Below are 25,858 nucleotides of genomic sequence, written 5' to 3'. Positions count from 1 at the left end.
CAGGCCGCACGGGCACAGCCTCTCTGAACACATCGGCGAGCTCAGGCGTGAGCCAAGCACTTACACAGCCAGTGAGCGTCCTTCACACGTCGCAGGCGCAAGAAAACAGGTTTCAGTGGACAGGACTCGAGGGAGTTCGACCGGAGCGCGTGTGCCAAGGTCTTCCGTGGAGAGCCGCGTAGCGCGTACGGCTCTGCAGGCCACGCCGTCTACGCAGCAACGGCTCCAGCACACCAGTGTGGGGAGGAGCACACGCACGTACACTCACGCCCCCCCAGACGAGCACACGCACGTGCAGTCCCACACGTGCACAGAACCGCACGCGCGTGCACAGGGACACAGCGTGACACCGCCAAGCGCCCTGACGGAACCGCGTGACGCCCGAGTCCGGGCAGGCCGCAGAGCACACACGGCCCTGGGCGCGGTCCGAGAGCGGCCAGCGCTGGGCCCCCGCGGCGCCCCAGACAGAAGCGCACAGAGCCGAGTGAAGGAAACTAGAAAATGCCGACCGACGGACCACGAGGGGCAGAGAGCAAACCAGTGGGCGCCCAGCACAGGGGCCGCAGCGCAGCTGCGTGGACACGCGAGCCTCCCCGGGCGCTCAGAACCCGCCTCACCGCCCACCTCGAGCATGCCGAGTCCACTGTGTGCCAACCACAGCCCCGCGGAGTTATGAAAACATCGTAATTTCCACCAAGTTACTGATCCACTGCAGTCCACAAACCGTACCCAGAGACGGCGGGAACATCGGAAGGCAGACCCCATACCCAGGGCCGTGCCGGGGTTCCCGGCCCTCTTCGCAGGTGTCACAGTGACACGGGCAACACTTTCAGTTCCAGAGACTCAGGCTGACACGCTGATGCGCAACGTCACGCTGCCTGGATTTCGCTCCAGTGACCGGGGGCGGACGCGGGGCACGTGACAGGCCTGGCTGTGAGCTGGAAACTGAGCGAGGGTAGCGGACACCGAGGGACAGCGTCCTGTTGGCCCTGCTTCACGCACGTTTTCAATTCACGTGATACTTTGCTCACCGTGCTCGCTGTCTAACTCGGTGGGAGCAAGCCCAGAAACCGCCCACCGGCCAGGGCCCCGGAGCTGGACAGGGAGCCCGTCGGGAGGACGGGAAATATGTCCATCCGTCTTGGGTCTTCTGTGGTTCCTTAACGGCAGGGCAAGGGGGAAACAGGCCCCAGGCCTCTTGCTTGCCAGCTCTGGGGGAGGGCCGGTGCCTGCGCTCTCTGCCCGAGCGCCCGTCAACCTATCACTCAAAGACCCAAGAACTTCATTTTAAGACAGATGTAATTACGGCACATGGTGAGAAACTCAAAATAGCTCGTTAGGAATCCTAATTTTAGTGACACGCTGTGAAAACTTCACCAACAGAAAAACAGTATTTCCTTGGCGAGTGAGCGAGCTGTGGGTCTTCAGGAGGCAAACGTGAGGGTTCCGGAGAGCCGCGAGTGGCCCTGGCTGGGAGGCAGGCGGACGCCAGGGGACAGGCTCTGCTCACCCGCGGGGACGATGCCGGAACACGCCCTCCATCGTGAGCTCTTACCAATCCACATCCCAGGGCCACGGCCACTTCTGCTGCCGTGTCCTCGTGTGACAACACATATCCCAGGAGCTGGTGCCCTGGGGGACGCGTGTGTCCTCGGGGTTGGGCCAGCAGCTGCCCCGTGCTCACAGCTGGCTCTCTGGGGGCAAAGCCCCGACTGGTTGAACGTACCCGTTTCCACGGCATAAAGGCCCCCCGTGGCCCGAGCTGAGCTCCTGATGTGACGGCACTGAACGTGGGCTCCGGGCGATGCTTGGTGACAGGTTACGTCCCCTCCCCTCCTGGACAGCAGCACGTGTCATGCAATTATGAGGATGTGGGGACTGGGGGCGGCTGCTGTCTGTGGTTGGGAGCCACTGGCTTGGTCACGGGGTTTCTGGTCATGCCGCATGGGGCAGCTGGGGCCCAAAAGCAGCGGGTTTGCCACGGCGTGTGGGGCGCGGGCGCGGTGGCGGCGTGGGCTCTCCAGAAGTCACACCTGCCCGCACGGAGACCTGCTCCGTCCTTCCTGGCACAGACCCCGGGCCTGGTGCCCTGAGCTGCCTGAGCATCCACTTCCTGGACGGCCTGCCTTGGACAGTCGCTCGCGGTCAGTGAGGGCACCGGGAGTGGGCACCAAGCATAAGCCAGACAGAGGTGACAGGTGGCGTGGGCTCAACACCACCACACGGGCTGTGGGTACAGAGCTCTGGCCCTTCCCCCCCTGGCAAGGAGCTTGGGGCCCTGGTGATCTCGGGCAGGGATCCCTTCAGGGCCGATGACACGGGCACCTTGAGGAGACAGACAGGAAGAGCCTCCCCACGGGGCGGGACAGAGAGCTGTGTTACTCTGGGTGGAAACACGTCTCGGTCAACAACCTGGGGGCAGCTGGTCTCCAGGCCCCAGGCAGGTCTGTGTAAGCAGACACACGCCTCTGCCCACAGGGCCTCCACTCAGCTGGGTCCATCCCACCTGACGGTGACCCTGGCGTGTCCTCACCTGGGACAGCAAGCAAGTCATTGCCTCAAGTGCATACCTGCTTCGCCAAAATTGTACCAAAAAAAAAAGTAGCTTCTGATAAAGACACACGCATTCTTTCATCGGAAGGATCAAGAAAAACATTTTGGAAAAGAGTGAGTTAGAAACGTGAGCAAGAAAGCACCTAAGGTCACATGCCCGCGCGCACAGCCCCGTCCAGCCCTCCTGACGCCGCGCAGGTGGCCCATCAGGAAGGCGGCCTCGGGCCCAGGAAAGCTGCCAGGCGGCCGCGCCCAGCCCACCAGCCCCTTGTGGGCCAGGAGTCAGCGCCAGAAATAGCAGCAGCCGGCCGCGTTGGGCTTTCTGTGGAGAGAGCATCTGAGTGACCTAAAAAGGAATTACGTCCTGCACACGGCCGCTGGAAGCCCGATGGCCGAGATAAGAGAGGAAAGGGGACGAAAGAACGTCTTCAGAGAAAAGTTACTGCTATTCACCAAGTCTACCTGCACAACACGCTCCTCCTGAAGACCGTCTGCCCACCCCTGGCCAGGGCGGCGGGGGCTCGGCCTCGCCCCGGGCTCGGGGGCTGCGCTGGGCGGGCGCAGGGGGAGGCCAGGGGCCGGCTCCCCGGAGGAAGCCCAGACTCAGCTGCCCGCGCCCTGACCAGCTGCCTTCCCACGGTCCACACCCCGCACACGGCCACCGGCAGGCTCTTCTCCCCACGGGCCGCACTCAGAGGGCCACACTCCATGGCCCCACCGGTCGACCGCCAAGGGGTCTCCTGGAGCCTGTGTGGGGCCGGACCCGGGCTCCGCGCCCGTGATGGGTGTGGCCCGGCTGCCGACCCAGAGCTCGGGGCTGGAGTTCCCTCCGTGCCTGGCACCGGCCGGACCACGCCCACAGTGGACCACAGCGCCGAGCTGTGGCTCTGGGAGGCTGGACCGGCTGCCGTGCCGCACGCGAGCGTGCCTGGGTCTGCGCAGCGGGGCAGGAGACCACTCCTGCCACAGACCCAGAACGGGGACCCTGCTTCGATTTTAACAGAACTTGTTGCTTTAGGACATCGAAGCTCTACTGGTCGGTTTTCACTTGGAAAGCGCTTTCACCCACCTGAGGCGGGAGCAGCAGCAAACCGGGTCCCTGGCAGACACGGTGAGGACTCCCGCCTGCTTCCCACACACCCGCTTGCTTCGCACTGGCCAGCAGTGGACACAGCCCCGTGGTCACCGTTCGAGACACCTCAGTAGCCCTCCTGGAAACCCCCTTCCCAACGCCCACCCACCACGTCCACGAGGCCCCTTCTTTGAGCCATTTCTGCTTGCAGAAGACTGGGATCCCAGACCTAAAAGACCCCCCTCGCTCTGGCCTTCCCAGCGAACTGCCCTCCTCCCCTGCCCGGCCCCCTAACGATCGTCTCCCCTCCCCCCTCAGCCTCCCCGGTGCCCCCATGCAAACGGTGTGCCCAGAACACAAGTCCGGACCCTCCAGAGCCCACCCAGGCGCCAGCAGACTCTGCCTCCTTTCCTGCCAGGGTCCCAAGGACTCACGTCGCACCCGGAGCTCCACAGGTGTCGGTAGTGACACAGCTAGGATCGCTGGTCCCAGATCCAGGCAGCTGAGGACCCCCTCCTGACAGCTGCAGGCCCCACCCCCGCCCACTGGTCCAACAACTTCCTCCTTCCTCCTGTGCCCTAATCTGCCCCCGTCCCTGTGGCAGGTGACTGGCCCTCGACCCGCACGGCCCAGTTCCCTCCTCAGCCTCCCTGCCTCCTGCCTCCTCCTTCCCCTGCCTCCTGCCAGGAAGCCACACCCCAGCCTCTTCCAACGGCTGCCCTGCGTCGTGGACCCCTGCCCATCCGTCCCTAGCACCCTGCTTCCTGCCCCTGTGGGCTGCCGTGCCCCTCACCCCAGGCCTCGCAACGCAGCGGCCAGCTTGGCCTTCAGCACCGAGGGGCTGGGCTCCTGTCCTGCAGCTGTCTAGCCTTGGGCACAGGTCCTGACCCTGCACACCTCAGTTTTCTCATCTGCAGAGCGGGCCTCAGGGGAATAAGGGCCCAGCCCGACTCTGGGCAAGCCTCTGAGACGGAAGAAAACGGAGGTGCGTGAGGAATACGAACTTACAGGTCACCCGGGATCCCGCAGCCACCTGTCATCCACATGTGGGCACTGAACACAGCTGCGGAGGCCGGCAAGGGCCTGACATCATGCGCTCCTTCCCAGGCCCCCACAAGCTGAGGTGGGCCAGGCCACGTTCTGTGGGCCTGAGGCCAAGAGGTGGGCCTGGCAGTGCCAAATGCGCCCCCAAGGCTGTAAGTGAAGGTCTGCAGTCCCTGGGCCCCCAGGCAGGGGAGGGCACCAGAGTCGGGGGTTAGAGCAGCTCTGAGATCCCCACATCCACGGCCAACTTGCAGCTGCGTCCACGGGCGGCGGCAGCCAGACGGGTCCTCAGTCGCCGCAGTGGCAGCCAGGACGCAGAAGCACGGCTCTGCCGGAGAGCGACGGGGGCGGCTCACCGTATCTCTCCCCTCCCGTCTGCCACGGAGTCGCTCAAAGTGCACCGGGGCAAACTGCAACGGGCCGAGGGGGTCCAACCCGTCAGGACGGCACGCGGGGCCAGGCGGGGGGAGTCCCCTGACAGCTCGGGCCACGGGCCAGACCCGACTGCGGCGACACGCAGGTTCCCTGACGTGCGACCGAACCTAACTTCGCCGCTTCCTTCCTCCTGTTCCAACGTGGCTCCCAGGAAACTGGGACCTCGTGCTCTCAGCACATTTCTGGCGGTGCAGGCTCGATCCCTCGAGATGGACGCTGGCTGCCTCCTGATGGCGTCCTACAGACTCTCCCTCATTTGTAAGAAACCCTAAAATCTGCAGAACCTGCAGCTTTGCACAGTCTTTCCACAGCGATTCCTTCAACGGCTTGGAACTTTGAAGAGCCATCCCGTGTAGCGCTCTGTCCCCAGTCCCAGCCCACGCAGGACTGGCTTGGGGGGTGGGCAGGGCCACTGCTCAGGGCACAGGGGTCCAGGCGACACGTCAGTCCACGGGTCATGGCAGCCGGCACCGCACATCCCCAGCAGTAACCCCGTCGTCCCTCCCGAGATCTTGGGGCACAGCTGCTCCAGGCTGTGTCTGCAGACGAGGCACCGTCATCGGCCCTGCTTCCGAGCTTCTATTTGAGAGTAACTTGTAGAAAAGCACCGTCCTCGCTCCCGGAGAGCGCACTGGGAAGCGCGGTGACCCGCGGGAGTGTCAATCAGCACCAGCAACAAAGCCCCCGGGTCACACAGAGGACCGCGCGGACAGTCCCTCCTCCTTTCCTTCTCTTGTGAACGTGCTTTAAGTGCACCTAAGAAATCTGCCCGACTCGAGGTCACGAGGACTTTCTCCTAAGACTTCTTCTAGGACTTTTATAGTTTTAAGTTTTATGTTTCGGTCCACAGCCTATTTTCATCTTCATGAACGGGGCAGAGTACGGGCAACATGCGTCCATGCGGGGGACGACATGGCTGCTCTCCAGGCCCCGTCCGCCGAGCGCGCTTCTCTCGTGAGCCGCGGCCAGCCCGTGTCGGTCGCTTGGCCGTACTCCTGGTTTATTTCTGCATCTGTCTTCCGTGCCACTGTCCTGCCGCTGTCCTTCTGCCCTGCTGTCCTGCTGCAACTTTACATCTTGGAATGAGAAAGCGGGAGCCCTAAACCTCTGGCTACCCTAGCTCATTTCCCCATATAAAATTTTAGGTGTATTTCGCAGACTTCTACCAAAATGACATGCAGAGATTTTGAGGGGAACATCGGTGTGCGGGGTCCCCGTCGGTGGGGAGCAGCGCGCCCGTGTCAGGGAGTCTCCGTGCCACGAGCAGGGCGCGCCTCTCCGTCTCCTCCTGTCGTGGCCGCGGGTCACGGGGCTCAGCGCTCGGCTGCTCCCACGCGCGGCATCTGCACACCCCACTCCAGCGTGACCGTCCTGTCCCGTGTGACACGTCCAGCTGGTCCCGGCGAATAGGAAGATGTTTGTGCATAGCCGCGGACGCTGTTGTCCACGTTGGCCAAGTCTCTGGTTTCCTCACGGCCCCGGCAGCAGGGGTGCGTCACCTGCACGCGGAGTCTCACCCCTTCCTTCCAGTCTTCAGGGCTTCCGCACCCTCGCCTCGCCCCCCTGCCCCTGCCAGGACCCTTGGGACCACACTGGGCGGGAGAGGGGACGCCAGGCGCCCCTCCCTCCCCGGTGGGTGTGTGGTCAACCGTGGGCTCCGAAGACACTCTTCGCAGGCTGGGGAGGGCGCGGCGGTCCTGGTTCGCGGACGGCCTCCATCAGAAGCAGCTCCAGGATCGGGCCCGATGCCTCGTCGGCACATACGGATGTGACCGGACGGCTCTTCCCCTGAGTCTGCTCATACACGGATCTTTCCGACCGACTCTGACTTCTTCCGCGGGGACGGCGCGCTAAGGCTGTGACGTGTGTGCGTGCGCACTGCTCGACATGGCGATGTCAGCGCTCTCTGTCCTGTTGCCGTCCCACGGAGACACGCGCAGGTACCCACGCCTCCACCTGCCGTGGTCTCGGGCGAGGGAGCGTCACCTGAGCTAGCTGCAAGTTTCTGAACAACCGTGACTGTTTCTTGCTTAAATGTTGGACAGAACCTGCCAGGGAAACCACACGGTCCTGGAGGTTTTGTCGGAAAGTGTTGGCAAATGTTAGTGGAGCGGAGAGTTCACTTATCTCCTCTCGACTGTAAGCTCCGATGCTTCATTTTTCCCAAAATATGTTCCTTTCATGTAAGTTTTCAAACGTATCAGCATACAGCTGCCCGCCATGGTGGCTGCTTATCTAACACCGGCCAGGGTTTTAGTGATGATGCCCCCCCATCAGACTTCTGAAAGGGGTGCTTTTGTCTTCCACCTTCAGAAATTAGATGGAGAAAAGCAAGTTAAACCCAGAATAACCAACGTAAGGGAAAACTTAAAAAGCAGAAGTCAGTGAGTGAGAAAACAGAAACACAACAGACGTCCTAAAACCCAGAGCAGGTTCTCTGTGATCCATAAAACTGATAATCCTGCAGCCACACTCCTGTCCGGTTTTCTCCTCCGCAGGGTCCTGTTTTCCTGTGTCCTTGCCCGCCTGGTGGTCTCTGATCGGTGAAACAGTGACCCTGCGGCCACCTTGCTAGGCACCCCCCGCCAGGACACCCCCTCGGGCAGCAGGTGGGGTGGCCGCAGGGCAGCTCTGACCCTCTCCGGCCTCACGGCACAGCCCAGCCAGGGGTCTGACGCTCGAAGACCACAGTCTCACAGGTGTTCCCCAGTTTTCATCTGCGTAAGGTGCAGGTGTGGCGCCCGTTCCTTCAAGTTGCCTGAAGAAGGCGCTGTCCGTCACATCACTTTTACCGCCGTTGCCGAGAAAACTCCAACGGCAAACAGACAACACGTCTGGGTGAGGCCGCTGACCCTTCGTATCACTGGGCTGCTCGACAGTTCCGTGAATTCTAAAGGCTGACGACAACACGAATACGCCGCGAGAACCCCGTGTCTGGTGGGAAGAACGGATTCCTGTCGTCTGTGTTCCTTCCTTGGGCCAAGTCCCTGGGCGCTTGGAGAACCCGGCTTTGCTCTGGGGAGTCTTGTCTGAATCAGGTCTAAGGTCTTCCTTTTCCTCCTCCTCTCACTAATACTTACTACGTGATTCCAACACTTGCTCGATTTAGGTTTGCAGCAGAGACGTGTAACCGCCGTAGAATTTATCCACAGCTTCACAGCAGACTCGAAACAACCCAGGAGCCCGTCAACAGAACGACGGCTTCAATGACGGCCTATCCAGCTAATGACACCCTCTGAAGCCAATGAAACAGGTCGTGTGCACTCGTTTGCACGGATGTCCCAGCTTGCCGAGAAGAGTAAGCCGTGAACATCCCCGTATCTGTGACCTGCTAGGGGCTGTCCCCCTTCCCCAGGCACATGCCAGTGAGATGCACCCAGGGGCAGGGGCATCCAGCCAGGGGCAGGACAGGGAGCAGGGTGCTGAGCTGTGCTATCTGCCTTGTGCAACGGAGAAAGCAGCGCTGACCACACACCATGCGCCACACGCACTCGCAGGTCTCAGGGAAGAGCGAGCAGGACGGCCTGCGGCCAGGAGCGCACCTGCGAGCGGGCCACCGCCCCAGCGGGAGAGGAGGTCACACGGACGGCCCGGAAGGCTCACCTGCAGTCCCGGGAGTTCAGGGCAGAGCCGGCCCGCAGGACGGCCGCTCCACCAAGAGCCTTCCTGAGAACCCCAGCCCCGGGGGCCTCCTCCTTCCCAGCATCGCCCCTGGGCCGCCCGTGGGGCCTCCGGGGGTCCCTCCCGTGTGGTGGACACTCCCAGGACAGGGAATCTGGCCTCTCCTGCTCCTCGCAGGGCTGGTGGTGCCCTCACGACCTCGTCCAACCCTACTCACCCCCGAGAGGCCCTGCCTCACACCCGTGGGCGCAGAAAGTGGCGGGACACAAAGCTGGAGGCCCAGGCAGATGTGGAGCCCGTGTTTCTAGAGGGGGACAAACACCTCAGTACCCGACAGACACAGACCGCGAGTCCGGACGGCCTGGACGAGCCCACGGAGCACAGGGAGAGTGCGGGGGAGGCCAAGAGAGGGACCAGGAGGGGCCTCTGTTGCGGGGGGTGGCAAGGACAAGACCAAGAGTGGGGGGCGGGGCCAGGGAGTAGGAAGGCGGGACCGCCAGGTTAGAGCGAGCACAGAGAGACCTCCGACCTGGCGCGTCGGAGACGGAGCAGACAAGACCCGGGGGGCAGAAGCAGGAGACCCCCCGACCGGAGCGGCGATCTCGGGGAGCACTCTGCCGCTCACAGGGCATAGGATGGGGATGTGGCCGGGCCCTGGGGGAGGTTCTGGGTGGACCGAGAAGGGGGCACAGGAGGGCCGGCTGGCATGGAGGTGGGCGAACACAGGGACTGGCTCCTGGACCGGGAGCCCGTGCTCCCCAGCAAAGGGGAGAGTCATGTCACCGGCCACAGGCCCAGGGGTCTCTCAGGGAGACGGGACAGGGAGGGGCGTGGGCAGGTCCGCTAGGTGACACTAGGCTGGGACCCTCTCTATGCCGCAGCCGCACTCTGGACCGAGTCTGGGAGGGGCCTGGTCGTCAGCAGCGCCCGAGGCTCATCAGAACTAAGGGTGGAAATCCCAGCAATACTTTCTCCCGTTCCCTGCACTTTTACGGTGGTCAGGGGTCACAGAAAAAGCAACAATTAATCCATGGGTTCTAAACGCAGGAATGATGGGTTCGGCTCCCGCATCTACGAAAGCATCAGACGCCGTGTCGGAAACAACGTAACTGCGTAACGGGGGCTCTAGGGTTAAACATTCTCTTTGAGAAGGCAGTGACCGGCCTTGGCCCCGGGCAGACCCGCTCCCTCTCTGCTCCGGCCAGCCCCACAGCTGGGATCAGCTGGCTGATCTCCCCAGGGGTCCGGTCGGCCCCAAACGTGTCAGGGGACTTGCGGTAAATTCTTAACTTACAAGAATCATCCCTGAATATTCTCTGCCACTGAGAGGTCTTCCCTCCGAAGAGACTTCTGCTTATAAACCAGGACAAGCTGCCCCTCCAACCGGCACACCGCCACGCACGGTCCTTTCTCTCTGCAAAGGCTCCACACGCCAGGAAGGCCTCCGGGAAGGACACGTGGGGCTCGGGATCAGAGCCTGAGGGAAACAGCAGCCCGTGTGCCCCTCTGGGTTCCGGACACAGCCTGACATGGCTCGTGTGAGCTCGAGAAGGCTCAGGAAGGGGGACACCTGTGGCCTGCAGTTTTCCAGGGGTCAGAGTCACAGAAAGCCCAGCTGTCCAGCCTGGACTCACTCGTGACCACGGGTGGCCTGGCTGTCTCTGCACGCCCCAGGGACCTCGATGTCAGCAGAAGCAGCAAAAAGCTTGCAAATGTGTACTGATCTTCAGCTCGGGCTGTCGGGCACTCCGCACCCCTCCCGGCGCAGGCCCACTCACTCGCCTCCAAGACACGCACCTAACGGAGATCTCAGACTCCGCGCCGGGCTCAGCTTCATGGGCAGCTGCTCCAGCCCAAACCGACACAGGCCCAGGGAGTCCGGAGAGCAGGATGGAGGGCGCCACAGGCAGAGGGGCCCCTGAGCCTGTCCAGAGCCCAAGGCTGGTGCTTGGCCAGGGAAGGCCTTTGTCTTCACCCACTGGACCAGCTTCCTGCCTGGAGCTGAGCCACCTGGGGTGGGGAACCCTGGGCAGGGCAGAAGGCTAGCGGAGGGAGGGCTGAGAGCCCACCAGGCTCCGCCACGAGCCCAACAGCCTTCCGCGTGCCCATCCCAGGTCCGCGTGCCCATCCCAGGTCCACGTGCCCATCCCAGGAGACGCTCCTCCGAGGGCTTCCCTCACGAGCAGATTATCTGCCTTCTGTCCCCACCAAGAACCGAGCACCACACCTGGCGGACAGTAGGTGTGGGACGGGGGAGGGAGAGGCCCCACCTCCAGACACCCCTGGACGACACACCTCGCTGGGCACAAGGGATGGAAACGTTGCCCGAGGCTCTGTCCCCTAGGTGCCTGCTGTCCCCCCGCAGAGCGGGACCCGCGTCTGCCCCCACCCGCCCTGCACTCTGAGCCCGTAGCAAGTGGGTCCCACGGCCGCCCCGGACCCCCGGCAGGGACGGTAGGCCCCGGAGCAGCCCACTGCCTGCGTTCGTGGGCCCAGAGCCCGGACGTTGCCAGGAGCAGGCAGGACACAGTCCGTGCCCCAGGGGACCGCTGCTATGCCGGCCACGCCGCCCCTCAGACTCAGCCGGCCGGACCCCGAGTCCCGCGGGAAGGGAGGCCCAGGCCTTCCCGAGTCCCGCCTGCTGTGTCCTGCTCACAAAACGTGCCCACGGGCTCGGCAGAGCTGCCGGAGGGCAGGGGACCTCCCCGCCGCCCCGCCCCCACCGCCCCAGCCGTGCCGCCCTCCGCCCGGCCGCCCTCCCAGCTACGGAGCCCTGAGCTCCCGGCAGATGCAGGCACCCCTGTCCCAGCCACACCGGACACCAGGCCACCAGGCTCCTCTCACCCGCAGGTCTGCCCACGCACCCCAACCCGGCTCAGAGCGGGGGCCAATGCCCCACCGAGGGTCCCAAACACACGCACGTCACGTGCCCAGCCCCACCCGCCGGTCGCCGTGACCGTCCCACAAACACATGACGGCCCTTGGCTGGGCCCATGCTCCGGAGCACGGCCGTCCGGCCACGGCCCTCCACGTGGCTTTGCCGCCTTTAACACGCATCCACAGGACCGTCCAGAGAGGCGTCCTCGGTCTCCAGAAGCTTTCAGCGGCCTCCCCCTCCAACAGTGCAGCACCCCTGCCCGGGGCTCGGAATCCTGGCTGGAGGAGGGGGATCCGGCAGGAGCCGCGGAGGAGGAACGGGACGCCCACCACCGTCAGCCCCGGGGCAGGGCAAGCCGGCACGTCTGGACCAAACACGGCTCCCACAGAAACAGAGTACTCACCGCACAAACACGGTCTAAGCGCGGTCACAGGTACTCCTTACCTGATAGAACTCCCGAAGCCAGTTCTTCTGGAGGGTTTCTGGCTGTAAACCAAGATGGAAAAGAGATAGTCAGGCCACCGGACAGCCCCAAGGAGCCACGAGCAGAAGCTAACGGTCTTCACGAGACCTGCCACAGGCCTCACGGTGCGGCACGCCCCACGGGGGGACCTCCCACCCCCGGAGGGAACCAGCTCAACAGGGCAGGTGCTCCCAGGCACAAAGCTGTCCAGGCACCAGGCAGGCTCCGCAGCACATGCCCCTTCACCCTGCTCTATCCCCGCGGGGGGCACAGGAGGGAGGGACAGCCCACCACCAGGTCGGGGTCTGCCACGGGACGGCACAGCACGTACTGGCCCGAGGGGAGCCTCCGTCCTTACGGGGCAGGGTTCCAGCCGCAACCCCTGGGCCAGCTTCCAGGACGAGGCAGACAGCAGCAGGGCCCCGGGGGGTGGGCTCCAAGCCCCGGGTGCTCTGGGGAAAGAGCTGCCCAGAGCGTCCAGTCTCTTCTGGTGGCCATCCCCGCTGTGGGTCACGGACGAGTGGCCACCGGCCGAGAGGGCACGACCCCACCCCACCCCAACCGCAGACAAGGCATGGAGACGAAGCGTGGGGCGAGGCCAGGCAGGAGGGGGTCCGGCGGTCTGCAGGACGCCTGCTCTCTGAGACCCGGTGCACAGGACGCGGGTACGCCGACGCCACAGAACCCCACGCTCCTGGTCATGACCATGAGCTCTCACACCCCATGCTCTCACCACAGCTCGACACAGGGCCAGACCCAGCCGAGGCCTCTGCCCGGAGCCCAGAGCCCCCCACAGCCCAGAGCGCAGCTCCCGCGGCCTGAAGCGCAGGAGGACGGCACTGCAGACCAAGTCACGAGGGGAAGGAGCCCGGCCGCGGGACGGGAGCCTGTAGGCCACAGGAGGGGACTGCGGAGGCTCGCCCGCCAGTGCGGGCCCGGGGTCCAGGCAGGCGTGGGGCCTGCTGGCTCGGCAAGCCCCCCAGACTCCGCCGCCTTCCCTGCAGAGGGGCAAGGAGGAAGCTGCCCCCAGAAGACAAAAACTGGGCAGGTTCCAACAGAATGAGCAACGAGCACATGGAAAGGGGTTTTACATCGCCCGCCGTCAGGGACGCACAGAGGCACCCACGGAGGCCACGGCACACCCCCCGGGGCTGAAATCAAGAGGGACAGTGGCAGTGTGGGGCGGACGCGGAGGAACGGGAGTCCACAGACGCTGTGGGGTCCGGCAGTCCCTCAAGGGCAGAACAGAGTCACGCGGACACAGGCACCCCCACGCTTGCAGCCACAGGCTGTGGTCGCCGAAAGGTGGGAATGGCCCGGACACCCACCCACGGACGAAGGGATGAAGTGAGCATCGTCCATCCACACAAAGCATGATGACGGGACCCTAAAAAGGAACGAAGCCCTGACTCCGGCTACACCGTGGGTGAGAACAGCCGGACACAGAGAGGACTGGGGGTCCCCGCTACGGACAGTACACGCAGACAGAACGCAGACTGCTGCAGGCCGCCAGCATTCCTCGGCAGCGACCGAAATGAAAGAAGGACCATGGTGGCCGCACAGCTCCCCCACGGGCAGCGCCGGGCCACAGCCTGGAGAGGAGCAGCCCCTGTCCAAGCCCAGCCCAGTCCTGGCGAGGACATGCCAGGGGGACAGCGACCTTTCACGGCCTCGAGACGCAGGAGACGACGCAGCTGCGGGACTGGCGGACCAGGACTCAGCTCCCGCGGAAGAGCGGCGGCTCCTACAGCGCTCCTGGGACTGAGGACAGACGCCAACGCGCCTCTTGCTCCTCACAGGCTTGTCGTCACCGCACCCTGGGCGCACACTTTTACACGGAGCGTTCAAAGCTCAAGCCAGAGATCAACGACAACGCTCCGTCCACGGTGACTCTAACCACCGGTCACGATGTGCCCTGGGAAGGGAGCATGACGAGCACGGAAAACTGCGTGTGGGCTGTGTGACGGCTGCAGAGAAGCCAGAAAGAGAGCCACAGTTCGCACGTGCCCCGCCGCACACACGCCCTCGCTCGCACGCGCGCGTGAGCACACGCTCACATACGCGCACACACTCACGTGCAGACACGCCCTCGCACGCACGCACACACACACACAGGCACACACACCTGTCCGGAAGCCCCGAGGCCCAGGGCTGGACAGTGCGGATTTCAGAGCGCTTCCGCGGACACGAGGCTCAGCACGGTCGAACACGGCCTCCGTGAGGACAGAAACGTGCCAGATCTGCACCGGCCAAGCCTGGACTTGCGGAGCGGCCAGTGTGTCTGAAGAGCCGCGTTTCCAAAGCGACTTAATTTTAAGCCGTGACCTACAGTCGCCGACATTCCGGCAGCAGCTCTGGGGAAGAAGGGAAGCTTCGAGGTCCCTGTCGTGAAGTGAACGTGACGCTGGTCACAAACACGGCGAAGACCGCACCCACGAAAGGGAGACACGTCACAGCGATGCCACGGACGGGCGTCGGCACGAACACGGCGCGTGAAAGACGACACGCCTCAGCCGGGCGGGCTGTTCCACGAAGGCACGGACGGCTCGACGCCAGGGCAGCCGCTGACGCAGTGGCCATCCTGGTTATGGCTACAGGTCACTGAGAAGGTCAGGACTCCGGTTACAGCTCCAACGGCGACGGGGTGCGAGTCGCACTCCCGCCCTCTCACGGCTTCTCTCAGCTCTGCCGGGGAGCGGGAGCGGCTGGCAAACGACCCCCAAGTCCAGAGACACAGAACGCGAGACTGGCAGCCCAGACCTGCTCTCCTGGAGAAGACGCTGAGCCAACCCGGCGGGAAGACACCACCGGTCACTTGACCTGCCGGGAGCTGAGTGCGGACAAGGGGGCGAGAGGCTCCCGGGGCCGCGGTTTCCAGGACGGCCCCACGCGTCGGTGGGTTTTACCTGCAGGCATCTCAGCAGGAACTCACTGTCCAGGTCAGACAAGGATCCCCGGAGAAAACCCTCTCGTGGCTCCGGCAGGGGGGTGGGAGGAGGAGCCACGGGGAGACACACCCGGGGGCTCTGCCTCGTGGGGGAAGGGGCTTCGCCAGCACCTTAGCCCGCCCCGGAAAGGGTGCTTCCCCCCAAGCTGCCTGCCTGGCACGTGGAAGGGATGGACGGGGAGGAGCCACGTGTGGGGGGCCCGTGGGGGGGCCAGAACAGGGCCCAGGCGCGCCAACCGTCCAAGACTTGGTCACAGACGGTAGAGCACTCCCCTCCCCCTACCGACCCCCGCCAACAGGGCATTGGCGCAGTGAGGGCACGACACAGACCACCCCCGAGAAGTCGGAGGGAACAGGTCCAAAGGCGGACACGAGGACCCCAACACCGCAGCCGTAGCGCACACCGAACGCGGCCCACAGCCGCGCCGCATTAACAGAAGGCCTCCCACGGCCTCAGCAACTCTGACCCGACTCTTTGGGTCCAGCTTTCAGCAAGAAATTACAAGGCAGACGAAAAGTCAAGGAGCAAGTCACAGTGTAAAGACAAATGCATCGGTTAGGACCCAGATTTGGGACTGTCAGAGGGGACTTAGAGCAGACTACAGGCTCCGATGGAAACGGTGGCGAGCACGAAGGACCGGGAGTCACACGGGCGGTGCGACAGAATCTCTGAGAGTCCAAAGCAACCACTAACAGCAAAACCACGCAGCGAGAGTGCCGCTGACGGGCTCATTAGCACGCGGGACATGGCCCAGGGAACAACCAGCTTAAAGACACGTCAACAGAAACTTCCAGGACAAAAACATAAAGAGAAAAACACTGAAAAAGCTACAGAACATCCAAGAACCTAGAGACAACCTCACGTAACGCAGGCTTCAGAAGAAGACAGAACAGACTGGAAAACACTGCTGAGGTACTAACGGCTGAGAACTTTTCAAAATTTATGGCAAAGACAAACCACGGATACAGGAAAGCTGGGAAAACACTCAGGGGCACAAATTCCAGCAAAGCTCCTTGAGGCACACAGCACCCAACCTGAGGAACGACGACGACAAGGTGCGTCTGGGAAGGAGGAAAAACAGAAGCACACCGAGTCCACAAGGAACAGGGACCGGTGTTCCAGCACCTTCCGCAAGCCACGCGAAGAGGCAGAGAGTCACAGGGGATGCGGAGGAAGCCCACCAACCCCGGATCTCGCGTCCAGCAGAACTGTCTCCCCAAAACTAAGGAAAACTAAAGACATCCTCAGATGAGCAAAACTAAGGAAATCCATCACAGTAGACCTGCCCTAAAAGTAATGTTTTAAAAAGTTCTTTGGAGAGGAGGAAAACTATACAGGTCAAAACTAGATGTGCATGGAGAAAAATGGAGAAGAAATAAATGCAAGTTCTCCAGGAAAAGTCCGCAACCATGAACGACCAAGTTTCAACGAACCGGGAAGTGGCTGTCAGGTCCCGGGCACCCGCACACGCCCCATCCCGTGTGCACAGAGAACCCCTCCCCGGGGTGCGGGCGCCCGTGACAGTGATAAGATGTCCCTCCCTTGATCAGGTCACGTCTGTGGCAAAGGTAAAAGGATTCTGCAGAAGTAATTAAACCCTGAGAATAGCTGATCTTAAGTTAATCAAACGGGGTGTTGTCCTGGGTTGATTTGACCTTATCGGACATGAGCAGGCACCTTACAGGAGACTCTAAAGGTCGCGGATGAGCAGGAGACCGGTTCTCGCCTGCGGAAATGGCTGTCCTCCGTCCCACTGCGGCACGGAAATGACGTGTGCTAAACCCAGGGGCGCTCAGGGGCTCATGGCCCTCCTGAGATCGCAGCCGGGAGGGCCCAGACGTCCCCCCCCCAGAGATGAGAGAGACACAGTGCTGTGCCGAACCACAGCTTGCGGGGCTCGGTCACACGCGCAGAAAACGAGCACATGTCCTCGGCCGTGTACGCAGGTGCAGAACGGGCGCAACGGAAGAAAATGTCACGAAAGAAACTATCACAGTGAAACGTTTTGCCCCTCGGACTTCCCCGTGGCGTGAGGTCTACGGGGAGGTCCAGTTCAAAACCGTGCCGTCCGACAGGCTGTGGAAGGCCTGGGACGAAGGCCCCACACTGCACGCCTGCTGGGAGGTCCCCCAAGCTCGGCACAGCCCCTCCAAAGTTCACACGGGCAGACCAGGACTCGGAGTCCACACTGCATGACTGAGGAGGACAACACACTCAGCCGCAGTGGGGACGCCATGCAGAAAGGAAGGACAGACGTCACACCGACCAAGAACACGTGTGCGCTCAGCCTCACGACGAACTGATCTTCCGAACACCAGACAAGTCCGGAAAGATCTGACCGAACACAGCAGGAGAAAAGATCTCCAAGTTCACTGACACGTGTGAGAAGATGTTCACCTTCTTTCCAGACCGGAGCCGGGCAGCTGGGTGTCCTGGGTGGGGCAGCGAGCGCCCGGCATATTCGCAGGGCACAGCCGCCCACCCCCAACAAGACAGGCGGGCAGAGCTCTGGGCACCCTACAGGCAGGTGGTCTCGGCAGCCACCAGGGCCCGTGGAGGCAACTGGGCGCTGTGACTGCAGCCGGAGGCAGGCGCCTTCGTTCCCAGGGAGACGCCGCCCCGGTGACAGCGGCAAGCGCTCGGGTGGGAAATCGACCTGCTGTGTGACGCCTTCATGGCTGTCAGGATGCGCCAGTGACCTGCTAAGGACATCTCCCCTGCCGCTGGCCCTGCCCTGTGGGGGGACGGGGTGGTGCGGGGCCCCAGCAGGACGCGAGCAGGAACCGCGGTGCAGCCTCGGGGTGAGGCCCTGGACCCCAGCAGCCGCCCGGCCTCTCGGCAAGCTCGCCACTGCTCACCTCTCTCCGCACCCGGCTGGGGCCGTCCCCACAGACCCTGCGGGGGCTCCCCAAGGGTGTCAGTGTCACAGACCCCGCAGCACTGGGTCTGGGGCGCATCCCGCCCACCCCCCAGCCGTCCCAGCCACCGCCCGTCCTGGCGTCCCCCTGGAGCAAGGCCTCTCTCTGCTCTGGCTGAAACCAAGCCCCTGCGCCCGCACAGCCAGGCTCTCCACCGCCAGCCCCAGCCGCACCCTGGCCTGAGGGCACCTGCTGCTGCCCCCGGGCCCCCAATCATCGTCCGACGGGCTACAGAGAACTCAGCTCGCTGTGCTGCAGGGAGGCCCAGAGTCCAAACCCCAGCGCCCCGCGGGGGGCAAGGCCCGGCTCTTCCAGCCCAGGGCGCTGGCAGCGGCAGAGATGACGACGGGCTCTTCCGGCAGGACAGACGGACTGGCTCTGGGAGTCCCTCCCCACAGCACGCCTTCCCGGGACAACCACCACAGGTCACGAGCCCGCACGGACGCCTGCCGGCCACGCCGCAAGTTTCCGAACTTCGAACGTCTCAACTCCGAGAACCTGCGAAGTGAATGCTGCGCCTCCCAGAACCCACGAAATAAGGCAAAAGTGTGTGCTCAAATCCACGGAATACGGCAAACGCGCACCTGACTGCTGAGTGCGTGACCCGCGGGGCGCCGGGAGAGCGTTGTGGTGGCGCATGACATCAGTCTCAGCCCTCGACCGTCACTCTGCACCCCGCCCCCGCCCCCCCACAGGTACACCTTCCTGTCCTGGGCGTGCCCCGCCGCCGTCCTGGCCGTCCTCTCACGGCCTCACGGCAGAGACCGGCGTGTGAAGGAAGGACACGGGGCCCCTCCCCCATCTCTCTCTCTACCTCCGTGTCTCCCACTGTCTCTGTCTCTGCCCGTCTCGCTCACATCTTCCCCGCCGGACCCTGGCAGGCAACAAACGCCGCGGGTGCTCACGACCGTCCTGACACCAGGGTGTAGAGCTGGACCCGCAGCGACGTCTGGACGGAGGACGTCCTTAGGAAGGAAGCCAAGCCCTGGGCCGTGAGGGCAAGAACGTGGTGGAAGCAGGAGCCGCCGTCACAGGAGGGAGACCCCCACCCACGGCGAGGCCAGAGGGTGGGGAGCAGCCCCTTGCAGGGCTCACCTCGGGGGGAGGCAGGGCCATCGGGCCAGACTTTCCGGCGGAAGGAGTGGCGGGGCAGCAGGACCCTGGGAGCCCCATGCTGAGCCCCGTCCAGGCGGTGGTGTCCACGCTGCCGGCTGGCTCGTGTGGCTCGGGCATGGCCACCGTGAGTAAAAGGGCTGCTTGGCTCTCAAAGGACAGGGCTCAGGGCAGGCGTGACCCACGCTGGTCCTGCAGGCGGCTTCCCCGACCAGCTAGTGCGACCCTGGCCAGTGGCGGCGGCGGCTCCCGTGTTCCCAGACCAGGCCTGCCAGGCCAGAAACTCATCTTTCTCAAATACTGCCTTAAAACTTTCAAACACGAGTCATTTAAAATAAACGAGTGCTAGGAGCTCCTAAACCCTGTACACAGCAGCCAAACCCTCCTGGGGACGCACCCAGGGATGGGCTCTGGTCTGTGCCGCCCGATTCCCGGGAAATCCTGCCCCATGCCGCACGCTTATCCCTGTAGAAAACCGTTTCCTTTCACAAGAGAGGAAATCTTGTCTGTGCATTCACAAACACTCTGAGGCTAAAAATAGTTTGGTGAAAGGAAGCAACGGTGGGCCTTCCCCCGGAGTGAGGAGCGCACAGGGCGGGGCGCTCTGGGAGGCCCTGGAGAGCAGCAAGAAGGAGGGCCGCCTGCGGCCAGCTCACGCGGCCTGAGCCTCCTCTGGGGCCCGCTCCTTCCACTGAGGCCGATGGGGCGGGACCGTCCACAGGACCGACGGAGACAGCACGACTTGCAGACACTCCCTCTCCAGTTAGACGACAGCCGGCTCGGGGCTCTACGAGTCACAGGGAGCTTCTCACACACACGTGTGCCCTCGAACTCACCCGCTGGGAGCAAGAGGTCCATTAATCTGACCACGAAGTAAGCATTTCCCCCCAAGGGTGGCCTGGAACATAATATATTTAAAACGAAAACTTACGTTCACTCAGGGTCAGCTTCTAAGGAATAAAGCAGGTTTAATCCGGAATGATGGTCCGCACAGACCGAGAGGCCTGCCTTGTAGGTGCCGGCCACAACGGCCACACCGGGGCCATGTCTCAGCAGAGACCCGCCCAGCTAGGCCTGCCCACCGGATGCAGGACGAGAGGGTCGGTGGGAGACCGCGGGGCACCGCTGCACGTCAGCACAGGGACGTGCCTGGTCCTGGCCCCGCACGCCCGCCCACAGACAACGGCTCCCCTCGCCCGCTGTACTCGCCTCCGTCGGGACACCGGTCGGGACACCCCACGGGCAGGCAGGTGGGCGCCGAGGAGGCCTGGGGCCCTCGCCCCACAGTCCGCATCCCTCCCTAGGCCCCGGCCCTGCCGCCCTCATGCCGACTGGGACCTCGGCGGGCAGAGGACTCGGGCACTGACGTCTTGCCATCCTCTCCTGTCCCCTCCTCCACAGCCGCCAGCAGCCCACGGACCGCTGCATTCACGCGGCCTCTCCGCGTTCTTTCGCAGCTGGTTAACAACTGAGAAGTGAGGACGGTTAAGGTGCCCACGGCCCCATGATGTCACACCTGGAGGCCGAAGCCAGACCTGTGTGAGACCTTCCTACTGGATGCTGACGGGCTCCCTGGTGAACACTGGCCACTTCAGAAATGCCACCAACCCCACACGGCTCGTTCCGGCGTGCTGCAAGAAGCCGGCTCCGTGCGAACCCCAAACTCCGGCCAAGACGGAACATTCCAGACCCATGTGTGTGCAAACCATGCGCGAAAGCACAAATAAGAAACAGCCCCACGGGACCAAGGGAGTCCTGGTTCCGTCTGACGCTGGAGAAATCAATGTATTCCCAAATTTGCAGACTAGCGAGAAGGCGACGTGGTCATTTCCATAGACGCAGAACGTGCATTTGACAGTGTTCAACCTCCCCGGACACGTGGACACGTGGACACGAACAACCAAATCTGTGGCAAAGTAAGAAGGAGAAGGAAACCTCCTCCGCGGACAGGAGAGATCCACACAAAGCAGACAGACTCCAGCCAGCGGCTCTGGCCCCGCCGCGTCCCTGCGAGGGGAGCACACACTGCCCACCAGGCCGCGCGGCATCCAAGGCCCTGGCCGGGATGTGCCAGGACGCGCAGGCAGAGGGCCGAGACCCCAGAGCACCGGCGGCCCTGTGCCGTCCGACTGGAGACGTGCAGGCCCTGGGGACCCCGCCGGCCGTGTCACAGGCGACAAGATCAATACAGGAATCTCACTTGCATGTCCGTACAATAGCAGACACGTAGAAAGTGAAATGTTTAAAAACAGTATTTACGACGGCATAAAGAACACAAACTACGTAGGAATGTCCTTCACAGAAGACACGCAGACCTCCAGGCTGACCCCACAGGAGGGCCAGGTAAGCACAGGGACCCGTGGCCTTCGTAAGTGGGACACCCGGCACCGCAGGACGTCCACTCCCCGCACTCACCCATGGATCCTGTGCAGCCCCGGCCCCAAGTGCAGCTTTCTGCGGGACGGACCAATGGATAGCCCGTGCGGACACATAGCCGGCAGAGGATACAAGGCAGGGTGAAGACTGAGGCAGAGACCAGGCCTCCCTAAAAGCCATCACGGTCAGGGAGGCGGTCCTGGGGTTACCGTCGGTGAGCACAGCCGACTTCAGCAGCGGTACCACGCGGCCCACGGTGGCAGGCTGGCAGGTGCCCACGGGGAAAACACACCCACCGCTACCTTGCGTCATACACAAAACTGAACCTGAGATGAACGAAAAGCCTAACGATAAAGGAACCACAAAGCTACAGGAAGCAAAGGGGAGAATGTCCTCACAGCTCGGCAGCAGCATGTTTCTGGGCGTAGAAAGCAACAATCATTAAAAAAATGACCATCAAAGGCTGCCGGTCAGGGAAACCAGCACCAGGAAAACGCGCAGGGAGGCCACGGTCCGGGAGAGAGCATCTGTGAAACAGACGGCTGTCCGAGGACTACCCAGGACACACAGACAGTCTGCTAACTCACACAGTTCCATAAAAAGTGGGCAGAAGACAGGAACAGACAAGTTCACACAAAAAAAGAGATGCAAATGGCCAACAAGCACTTGAAAGCAGCTCCGTATCCCCAGGCGTCAAGCAGACGCTTGTCCAAACCTCCGTGAGACGCCCCGGCGCCCCCACCAGCGCAGCTAAAATCTCCGCCAGCAGTGAGGGGCTGTCAGGGCTCCGGACACTGGGGGCGGCTCACAGGACAGCGTCCGTCGCTTCGGAAAACTTTCCACCCCTGACGCACCAATTCCAGCCCGGTGGAATTAACAAGAGACACGGAAACCGGCCGGCACACGGATGTGCACGGGAACGTTCATGAGCCTTTGCTCACAACAACCAAAACGTGGAAAGACCCAGCGTGTGTGCGCCGGCGGGAGAAAAGAGAGACGACCCGCGGTGCCGCCGGAAACACGGACGCGCACCGGTCCCCAGCGTGAAGAAGGAACAAACGCTGGCAATGGCGGCAGGACCCACGTCCAAACCCGCAGGACGGATGGACAGGACACAGCAGAGCCCACAAGGGACCCGCGGGCGGGACGGGACACCCCCAGACGGCTAACCTGGGCTGGAGGGAAATGGGGCCCTGACTCCCCTGGCAGGGACGTGTGCGGGGAACCGTCCGGGACAACAGTCGCCCTCTGCCCTTCGATCAAGGTTTGGGTCACACACAAGCACTTGTCCAAACTCAGCAAATGTACATTTAAACCTGTAGATGTTCTATCAAAGGAAAAATCTAAACCAAGACTGACTCTGCGTACGTGGGGGGAGGGTGCGGGCATCCGCGGTCTACTCGGAGCGCCTGAAAATGAGGGTGCGTGATGGCCGGAAAGACAGATCAGCGTCCCAGAACGAATGCGGGAGAGCATTAGCGACAGAACCCAGGTGGCTGATACAGAGTATTAGTGGAAAAATTCTTGCAACTTCACCGTATGCTGGAAACTTTGTAATAAATGTTGGGAAAGACTAAAAATAAACAAAGGCTGAAGCTGACCGTCTGGGAGGCCCTCCCAGTGACTCTCTCCACGGAGCACGGCCAGCTCGAGGAGGCAACAGGTTTTGCGTTTCTCTTCTTCAGCCAGAATCCCGGCAGGCGGCCACGGACCCGGCTCTCAGAGCCACCAGACGCAGCCCGCCAACCTCAGGAAAAGCTGATCCAACCCAACTCACAGCTGCCAGTGAGCCCCACCAGCCGGAGACTGTGGCCAGGGGGTCTGGTCTCTGCTGGCAGGGGACCCTCCCCCGCAGCCTGTGCTGGGGACGGAGGGAGCTGCTCCCTGTCACCCGGGATAGCTACAGGGCCAACGGGGGAGACCAAGAGTCAGGAAGCACAGAGAGTCAGGGTCATGAAGCAGTAAAGCCCCAAAGATCCTTTCCCCGACAATCAGACACGCTAATTCTGACTCTCGGATTTTTTTAAATCTTAAAATTCGAGTCCAAAATAACGTAAGTCTAAAAATAGAGCCCCTAGAAAATAAACACATGCGAAATGCTTCCGGCTCCTTCCCTTTCCACCGGCAAGCACGACAGGGCCACACCCTGAGCCCGCCCGGTGTCACCCCCCCACCCAGCCTCGCAGGATCCCGGCGCTGGAGGAGAGGGGCAGCGCTGGGCACTGGGGATGTGTGCTCAGCCCCCCAGCTGCGGGCAAGCCCGACTCACACCCAGAGCCAGCCCCGAAGCCCCACGCTTCCCAGCAGGGCACGACAGGCTGGACTCGGGAGGCAGAGCTGGGGGCTCACATGCTGCAAACACCCAGGCCGGCGAGCAGCGGGCAGTGCAGAGACAGCATTTCCCGGGGCACAAACTCTCCCTCCCCATGCACCCCTGGCCGTCACCCCGGCCCTCACCCCGGCCCTCACCTAAGTCAGGGGCCCAAGTGCCTCACCCCGTGCGGTGGGGAACATCCCGCTGGCCTTCAGCCACACTCGTGGGCACAGGAAACGGGTCACCACTGAGCTGCAGTGGTGGCCCGGAGGGAGGGAGAGGCGGCTGCCGTGCGGTGGGAGAGGAAGGCAGGCAGACTGCACATAGGGTCCTGCCGGGCTGAGCCCACCCCTGGGTCCTGGGGCTGCTCTGGACCAGCTGGGGGCCTCAGATACCTTGAGCCCGGGCTGGGAGCTGGAGGTATGAACACAGGGTTCTCAGCACATGGGGTCACCACACCCGGCCCGTGGAGTACAGGGTCGCTGGCAGCCATGGCTGTAGGGCACGGGGTCACAGACACTGGGCCTGTAAGTCACGGGGTCATGGGGCCACTACGCCTGGGCTGCAGAGCACGGGGTCGCCGGCACTGGCCCGACAGCATGAGCTCGAGGCCAGAGTTGAGAGGCACGATGACTGCGCGCCCCCCTCTCCAGTGCAGGGGGCACCGCTGCGATGGGGTAGAGGAAGCAGGACAGGGCCTGGGCAGGGACAAGGCAGCACGGGGACAGTGGGAACAGAGACACGGGGGCCAGAGGAGGGCTGAACCTGTACCACACGCTGTGTGCCAACGAGATACCCAAAGCAAAAACTAAAAAATGTTTTCCTGGGAAGAAATTACACGTGAACTCGTAAAACCCGCCCTTTTCCAAAATGCCTGTTAAGGAAAAAGAAGGAATGGCAGGAACGCACGCATGGGCGCAGACAGGTGCCGGGGACCTCGCGAGGAGCGCAGCGACCTGGGTCACGCAGGACAGGCCCCATGCTGAGCGACCCCGGCGGCAGAAGCGTCCCAGACAGAGAACGGCTGAAGCCGTAGAAACGTGGCCCCACGCTGGACGGGCGGCAGGCGGGAGAGAAGCCCCGAGCAGCTTCCTGAAACGAAGCTGTCACTCAAGACAGGAAACCCGTTCCCGCCCCCGCTTCTGTCACGAGTCCGGCCGCCGTGACCCCGTGAGGCCGTGGCTTCTCTGGTGTCCATCAAGATACGTAGGCCCCGTGGGCACCCAGCTCTCACGGGGCCCCGGGACCCAGGAAAGAAAGGACACTTCTGACAACCCTGCCACGGAAGCGAATCCACTGAACGTGGCTGCGCTTCCCTGCTCAGAACAGTGGGTGCAGAGCGGCCCCCGGCGCCCTTCACCATGGCGGCGTCGGAAAACCTCTCGGGACGGGGCGGTTAGGAAGACGGTCATGCGGACTGTGGATTCTGCCTCCTCGCCCTGCCCCGTACACAGAGGACTCTGGAAGCCAAGCCAGGGCAACCCGCAGCCTGGGGAACCCACAGCCCGGAAAGCACAGGACCACGAGAGGTCACCTGGGCAGGTCCTGACGGTCCACAGGAGCCACTCTTGCCGGAGAGCACAGGCTCAGGTCACTGGACCCGGGGCCGGGGCACCTGCCTCTGCTCCAGCCGCTCCTCACGTCCAGGCCCTCCTCCCACTCCATCCCAGCATCCCCACGGCTTCCACGGGACTCATACCACTGGAGCCACTTTCAAACTTCCCTCCAGCAGGCACTCCCCGGTCGGGGCGCCGACTGCCACAGCTGCCCCTCACACCCTGAGGACGTCCGCCAGCCGTCCGTCACTAGCCACGTCTGCAGCACGTCCTCCTGCAGCGTCCACCGCCGGGGGAGCCCCAAGCAGTGGCTCACAGCTACCTGAGGGGGCAGGCCCTGGGGTCAGCTCCCGGTCCCCAGGAGGGACAGGCATGGGGACAAGTGGCTTGCCCCAGGTCACAGAGCCAGTAAGACATGGCGGCAACACACCGTGGCCAGAGGCGGGCCCCGGCTCCTCAGCAGGCCTCGAGAGACCCTTCCCACAACCAGTGGCCTCAAACGCAGCCGTCCTGCACCAGGTCTCACCCGCGGTACGTTCTCCCAGGTGTCAGTCACACCCATCCCTG

General features: G+C 63.1%; 1 protein-coding gene across 3 annotated transcripts in view; it reads right to left on the bottom strand.

Moving 5' to 3' along the window:
* Positions 1–25,858, bottom strand: part of INPP5A (inositol polyphosphate-5-phosphatase A) — a 158,930-nt gene that overhangs the window by 101,716 nt on the left and 31,356 nt on the right. For all 3 annotated transcript variants that reach the window (XM_046027579.1, XM_046027577.1, XM_046027578.1), the window contains exon 2: positions 12,048–12,089. In XM_046027579.1, coding sequence (XP_045883535.1) covers positions 12,048–12,089 — 42 coding nt within the window. The remainder of the gene's footprint in view (positions 1–12,047; positions 12,090–25,858) is intronic.

This window comes from Meles meles, chromosome 13, assembly GCF_922984935.1.
Source record: "Meles meles chromosome 13, mMelMel3.1 paternal haplotype, whole genome shotgun sequence".
Classification (NCBI taxonomy): Eukaryota; Metazoa; Chordata; class Mammalia; order Carnivora; family Mustelidae; genus Meles; species Meles meles.
The sequence above is the reverse complement of the archived record's forward strand: the minus strand, read 5'-3'. Positions and strand labels throughout refer to the sequence as shown.